The 6,969-nt window shown below is 46.7% G+C and overlaps 1 protein-coding gene across 1 annotated transcript; it reads right to left on the bottom strand.

Annotated features, from left to right (window-relative positions):
• Positions 1 to 327: 327 nt before the first annotated feature.
• On the bottom strand, positions 328 to 6,104 carry LOC139354292 (uncharacterized). Its single transcript, XM_070998512.1, has 5 exons — positions 4,971 to 6,104; positions 4,607 to 4,917; positions 4,161 to 4,526; positions 938 to 1,373; positions 328 to 819 (listed from the first exon to the last, which is right to left on the bottom strand). Exons 1-5 carry the CDS (start codon positions 6,102 to 6,104, stop codon positions 328 to 330), a joined length of 2,739 nt encoding a protein of 912 aa, XP_070854613.1.
• Between the last annotated feature and the right edge of the window lie 865 nt (positions 6,105 to 6,969).

Below are 6,969 nucleotides of genomic sequence, written 5' to 3'. Positions count from 1 at the left end.
CTCACTCTAACGCCCATAACGCTTAAATCTGTATACCGCCGGTTGGTGGCGCATTTTAATCTCGCTTTGCTGCTTGCATATCTCCATTTAGCTGAGTAACGGGTATCTGATAGTCGAGGTACTCGACTATAGCGTTCTTCCTTGTTTTATTCTTGCCAGTTGCGAAGCGTATTTGATACTGATATGAATTTCACAAAAAGACGCCGTCGTAGCAGCGTTGCCAGAATCGAAAAAGTTGATATATATATGTATGTCGGTATTCTGTTGCATAAGATAGAGATGGCATTATGCGCCTAAATATGAGAGTTTATTAAAGACAGCAACCGTTCATGAACATCCCGGCCCGCCCTGAAACACAGTTTCTGAACTGGGCAAGACGGCAATCTTCGTGATTGGCCTGGTCATCTCTCCTGTTGAGGTCTTCAATTTGACTGCTCGAACGAGGTTGTCCTTCCCTGGATAGGTTTCCATAACCCGTGCGATGTGCCAAGATGCTGGTGGTGTATTGGACTCCTTAACGAGAACTACATCATCGATCGAGAGGTTGGGTGTTGAAGTGGTCCATTTTGGACGTTGTTGCAGAGTAGTCAGATACTCCTGATGCCATTTCTTCCAGAATCCTTGAAGCATAGCCTGGATGCTTTGCCAATATCCTAATCGGCCCACAGGCATGTGGCTTAAGTCTGGATCTGGCACGGTGGTTAACGGTCGCCCAATTAAGAAGTGGGCGGGTGATAAGTAGTTCTTTTCCGTATCCGATGTGTAGCATACGGGGCGTGAATTTATCACTGCGCTGATTTGAGCAAGCAAGGTGCGCATCTGTTCGAAGGTGAGCGTTAAGTTGCCGGTGACTCGGCGCAGATGCAGTTTGACACAGCGAACTGTCGACTCCCATTTCCCTCCCCAATGAGGAGCTCTAGGGGGAATGAGAAGGTACCCACTGAATTCCGTCATCCGCCAGAGTGGATGTGACGATGTCCTTGTGTCGTTGTGATGAAAGAAACTCTTGCATTTCGTTGAGGGATCGCTTAGCTCCAATAAAGTTGGTTCCGTTGTCGCTGTATATCTTGCTACACTTGCCACGTAGGGATACGAAGCGCCGCAAGGCAGCCAAGAAGGTTTCTGTTGTCAGGTCTGTGACAAGTTCCAGGTGTGTGGCCGAGGTGACCATGCAGACGAACAGGCAAATGTAGCCCTTGCTGATACGTGGCTTCCGATCTTTGGCATCCTTCAGAAAGATTGGACCTGCATAGTCGCAACCAGTATTGACAAATGGAAGGGCTTGGGTGACGCGCACGCTGGGTAAATCAGCCGTTTGTTGTTGGGCAGTGTGGTAGCGTTGACGAAAGCAGGGTAAACAGTCGTGTGTTATTCTGCGAATGAGAATCTCTGACGAACGGTTACAAACAAGGAAGAAACGCCAGAGTGAAGATTTACTCGGTGCTCGTGTTCCAGGATCAGCTTCGAGATTCGTTGCGTTTTTGGTAGCAAAACTGGATGTTTTGCCTCTCGTGACAACTGCGATTGGTGCAGTCGTCCGCCTACCCTCAGCAAATCGATTTCGTCTATCATTGGAGCAAGTTTGACCAGCTGCGATCGGTTCCTTAGGGGTTTCTTGGCAAGGAGCAATTGATAGTCCTCGTGAAAATAGCGTTACGCGTGTTTTATACAAAATATCCTTGCTGCCTTAATCTCTTCATATATAAGAGCTCTTGAGGCCCTATCGCAAGACGGGTTTTGTGTGCGTTGAATGAAACGCTTCACATAGGCGACAATGTGAACGAGCTTGAGCCAAGAAGAAACTCGTGCGATCAGCTCATCGAGTGGATGAACCTGAGTTGCAACAGCCACTGTAGCCAAACAGTTTGACTTGACTTCTCCTTGAATGCGTTTGTCTGAAAGAGAACAAAAACGTGAATCGTTCAACTTTACCAGGTATTGATCCTTGTCCCGAAGCCATAAAGGTCCATTTCACCACAAATGGAAGTCGATGAGGTCAGCAGCCATCAGACCCCTGGAAGCACAGTCAGCTGGGTTTGATTTGGAGTCTACGTGCCGCCAGGCCTTCCTAGGAATAGTGTCAATGATTTCCGAAGTTCTGTTTCCAACAAAAGTCTTTAGTTGGGCTGGTGCATAGGATAACCAGGAGAGCACAATTGAGGAGTCGGACCAGGCGAAAACATTTATGTTCTTGTGGCGTAATCCAGAATAAATCGAAGGAATGAGTCGGCTTATAAGAAGTGCTGCGCAAAGCTCCAGGCGTGGCAAAGATTGTTGTTTCAGTGGCGCCACCCTTGTCTTCGCAGCCACAAGGGACACCGAGATAGATCCGTCGTCATTTGTAACTCTGCTGTACACCACAGCAGCATACGTCTTGGTTGAAGCATCCGAAAATCCGTTGAGCTCGATATTGTCTGCTTCCTTGGCAACGAAGCGTGGTAAATGGTGGGGGTGGTAAATCTGCTCTCCACTTCAGCCAGTTGTCCGTGTTGGGGCGGTGCGGCTTGATCGATGAAATAGTTGAAGCCCCAAGATTGAGTGGTACCCAAAAAACACGGGAGTACTTTTGGGGTTTTTACGCGACGTGCGTAGGTGTTTATTAGTACACTTTGAAACATGAACTGCTTAAGCCTAACTTAACTTGAGGGCTCCAGAGCAGAGCGGAGACTTAGGGGAGAGATGGAGAGGGAGAGCGGACGGCAGTGCGAGCACGCGAGATGTAGACATCTGGATAAAACTGCCGCTCGACACTGCCTCCTGAAATTAAACGCCCTTTTGACGTATACATTCTCCCCCCCCTTGCGAGGACACCCGTAGCAAGAACCTCAGGAAAGTAGGCTCAGGAATATGTTGGAAGTGTAGATCGGTCGTCCGTATGTAGGAGAGTGTGGCAGTGATGACCACTGCGGCTGGTGTCCTTGGAATGATTGTGAGCCAAGCAATTGGAGCAGTACTTTTGGATATGTACTTCCTGAACCCGATTCTGGGGGCTTAGCCATAGAAAGTGGTGGTACTTCCGTAGAGGATGGATCTTTTGGCAGACTCGGCATTGGTAGGATTTAATACCTCGAGTACGTCTGCCATCCAAGGCGGGATATGGAACCCAATATTCGGATGCAGTATTCTTTGGAGGAAATTTTTTTACGGAAACTTGCGCTGAATAGGACGAAATGATGTGTGGAACAGAGGCGGATACTGGCCTTGGAGGGTCGGATGGAATCGGCGGAGTAGTAGGGCCGCTGTTTCGATGCAGCAATGAGTGATGCCGATCCTGGCAAGTGAGACAGTTGTGAGCGCTTGTGCAATCCCGGAATTGATGGCTGCTTGCAAAGCAATTCGAGCACAACTGCTTCCTTTGAATATAGGCTAGGCGATCGTCTACCGTCATCTGTAGGAAGCGTGGACATATACGCACGGGGTGGTTCTTCTTGGAACACAGATCGCAGCCCTTGGGTATCGGAACTAGCCTTTTGTTGAAGGAATTTATTTTTGGAAATTCTGCCACTCGATTTGTGGCTGAGTTATATTTTACACACAATTGGAATTGAAAATATATTTGAGAAATATTTTAGTTGAATAGTAGCACTGAAATATCTTCTGGAATTGTTTCAAGTGTGCAACTATGGGCAAAGGAAACTGGAATATTGTCGGGCCCAAGTACGGAATTGAAATACATATATTAAATGCCGTTGCGTCGGATTAATCACTTTTGGATTTAGACAATGTATCATACAGAAAGTTAGTCGAAATAGGGTTCGAAAAACTGGCTGTATGACCGGCAATTATAGTAAGTGGAACTTATCTGGAGCGGTTCAAGCCTGCTGGGACAAAATCAAAGAAAACTCCAGGAGAGGAAAATCCAAAGATTTTGAAATCCGGCTCGAAGGACCAAAATTTTGGGGCGGTGCGGCTTGATCGATGAAATAGTTGAAACCCCAAGATTGAGTGGTACCCAAAAAACCTCTTGACGTAAACAGTCCGCTAGTTTAGTTGGGAGCGGGTAATCCCAATCCAAGTTTAAGAGCCAGAGTTTTTGGAAAATAATCTTAAACTGTATTACAATGGGTGCCAAGAGTCCGAGAGGATCAAATATCCTGGAGACGTTAGACAAGACTTGTCTCTTTGTGCAGTCAGGATTTGTCGCTAGAACAATGTTGTACGTTAGAATGTCTTTTCCAGGATCCCAGTATAGTCCGAGAACCTTAACTGGCGACGATTGTGCGTTGGTATCATCCTTTTGTATGTATGAGGTATTGGATACCCATTTCCCGAGTTCTAGATTTGCGCACGACATCAGCTGAATCAACTCGTCTCGGATTCGACGTAGTTCATCCTCATTGTTTGACCCGGTAAGAATATCATCGACATAAAAATCCTCCAGTAGGATTTTTGAAGCATTCGGGTATTCGTCTTTATGATCCACAGCGAGTTGTTCCAGCACTCGTACCGCCAGGAATGGTGCACATGACGTTCCGTAGGTTACAGTGCACAATTGGAAATAGTTGATCGGATCGGATGGATCCTCTCTCCGAACGAAAAGAGTGTCATTTAATCAAAGACCACTCGCAGTTTTTGGCCTAGCACTGGGTGGTGGGGAAGAAAAAACTGATTCCCAGTTGCGATTTCCTCTGGCGGCACCTCACGCATGTGTCCCAGACTGATATACTCCCGCATAAAGTATACGTACTGTGTCCGCAGTAGCTCGTTTTGTTGTAATCGTCGCTCCACCGATTTGAAACGTTTAAGAGCTCCATGTAGAGTTTCTCCGAATTGAGGCCTTTCCGTGTTGAATGGAAGTTCAACGATATACTTCCCGTTTTCATCGCGACTGTGGGTGGCGAGAAAGTGCTTCTCGACCTGGTCGTCTTCCGGTTCCAATTTCGTGTTGCTTTGAACGTTCTCCAGTTCCCAAAACTTCTGAAGCGTGTTGCGTTCGATGTGAAGAGTGAAGTGATTACCCATCCGAATACCGACGAAATAGCGATAAGATTACCCTTGTTGTCGTACATCTTTCGTCCCGTGAACACTGACCATACGTGTTCGCTTCCCAATAGTATATCTACTGGTGTGTTTGCGTTGAAATGTGTATCCGCCAGCTGCAGATCCTTAAATACCTCGAGTGTCGATACGTCGATATTTTGGCGTTCCAGAGTTGAGGTGATTCTGCTTAGCACGTTGGCATAGACAACCAAACGATCACCGGATGTGCGAGACTTGATTTGCAGCGTCCTGCATCCCCTTGTAGTGTCTGCTTTTACGGAAGAGATTCCCGTAACCAAAATGCGTGATGCCGACCGTGTCAGTCCGAGAGCTTGGATGCATCGCTCAGATACATACGACAGCTCTGATCCTGTGTCCAATAGAAGACGGCATGTTACGTGGTCACCTTTTGCGTTTTTAACATACACCACAGCAGTTGGTAATATGCTTCGCTTGAATTCCGTTAGATGTGTAGATTTTGCAGTGCCTTGTGCACATACAACCTTTTGGGTGCCCGCTCCTTGGGCTAAATGACTGAGTGTCAATGAGTTTGTGTTAGACGCGTTTAAGTTTTGCTCGTCCCCCTCCGCTATCTGGGCAAGATTCCCACTAGTCTGTGGATTCGGTTGGACGTGAAGATGGGAGTGATGATTTCCTTTGCATTGCCTGCACTTGTATGTTGACTTGCACCTGCTGACCCCATGACCAGGTCGCAAGCAGTTGTAGCATAGTGATTTCTCTTTCACAAATGATCGCCTCTGCAGTTCAGACATATCCAGAAACTGCTGACAGCCATATAGAGTGTGTTCCGTAGAACTACATTTGGTGCAGCCACTACTTTCAACCGCAACCATCGATTGTGTGATCCGTTTTGGCTTTTCAGGATGTGTTGTTGTCTTGCTTCCAGTCGCAAGCTCCCTTTTGCTCAGCTCCAGTTCCTCGCACCGAGAATCGAGAAACTTAAAGAATTCCTCTAGAGTGGGTGAATCTGTCTCCATGCTGCGCTCAATCCACCTGCGCCGTGTGTCAGCGTCAAGTTTCTCTAGGGCTAGATAGATGATCCAAATCCAATCCACGAACAATTTCTTTTGCTCCGTCCGAAACCTTTCGTAAAACTGTTGCATCGATCTATGTAGTTGTTGGCAAGCTCATAAACTGTTCCAAAAACGAGTTTCCAATGTGCCGTGGACGGTTGTATCTTTCCTTAAAACGTTCCCATGCAGTGTTGTAAGCCGTGTCCGTAATTGCCAAGTGTCGAACCAAGTTGGCAGCCTCATCAACGAGTAGTGTTTTTAATTGATGGAACTTCTGTGTGTTGGACAAATGCTGCTTCTTATGAATTGTGCTTTCATATATGTCTTGAAAGGATGGCCACTCTGTGTAGTTGCCCGAGAACCGTTTGATTTGAATTTTAGGCAATTCGCTCAGATTTGAATTCGCCGTGAGTACCAATTTCCGAGAATTCGCTAATGTGACGTCACCACCAACATGATCAGGCGTGTTCGGTGTGTTCTGACTTACAGCAAGTCGCTCAAATATTTGTTGGTTTTGTTGCAGCAAGTTCAAGATTGCATCGTTCTTTGAGTGTAGCCCGTTGCTGCCACTCGCACCGCTTGTAGATGTCCCCGGTTGTAGATCATTACTCCTTTCCTTGAGAATAGCGCTTGCCCTTAGGTATTTTGCTTAGTAGACCGCATTGTCGATCTCCGGATCGACATAGCCTTCCATTTCCTCGTGAAGCGCAATGCAATCGCTAAACTGGCTGAACTCCTTCCAAACTTCATTCAGAAGCTAAATCCGTGTGACGATCTCTGTGTGTGTAGCAATCTCCGTTTGTTCAGCCCATGCCAAGACACGTGTGATGTTGGACTTGAGTCTGGCACGGCTTTTCACTAGTGATTTTAATTGTTCCATTGCAAGCGTTGCCAGAATCGAACAAGAAGATATATATATGTATGTCGGTATTCTGTTACATAAGATAGAGATGGC

Source organism: Drosophila suzukii (assembly GCF_043229965.1).
Source record: "Drosophila suzukii chromosome 2 unlocalized genomic scaffold, CBGP_Dsuzu_IsoJpt1.0 scf_2c, whole genome shotgun sequence".
NCBI classification, from domain to species: Eukaryota; Metazoa; Arthropoda; class Insecta; order Diptera; family Drosophilidae; genus Drosophila; species Drosophila suzukii.
The sequence above is the reverse complement of the archived record's forward strand: the minus strand, read 5'-3'. Positions and strand labels throughout refer to the sequence as shown.

Coding starts and splice junctions, on each gene's coding strand:
- LOC139354292 (XM_070998512.1), bottom strand. CDS start 6,104: ATGCAACAGTTTTACGAAAGGTTTCGGACGGAGCAAAAGAAATTGTTC. Junction 4,527..4,606: donor GAAATCGCAACTGGGAATCA/GTTTTTTCTTCC, acceptor TTTCGTTCGGAG/AGAGGATCCATCCGATCCGA. Junction 1,374..4,160: donor CCTGGAAAAGACATTCTAAC/GTACAACATTGT, acceptor TCTCATTCGCAG/AATAACACACGACTGTTTAC.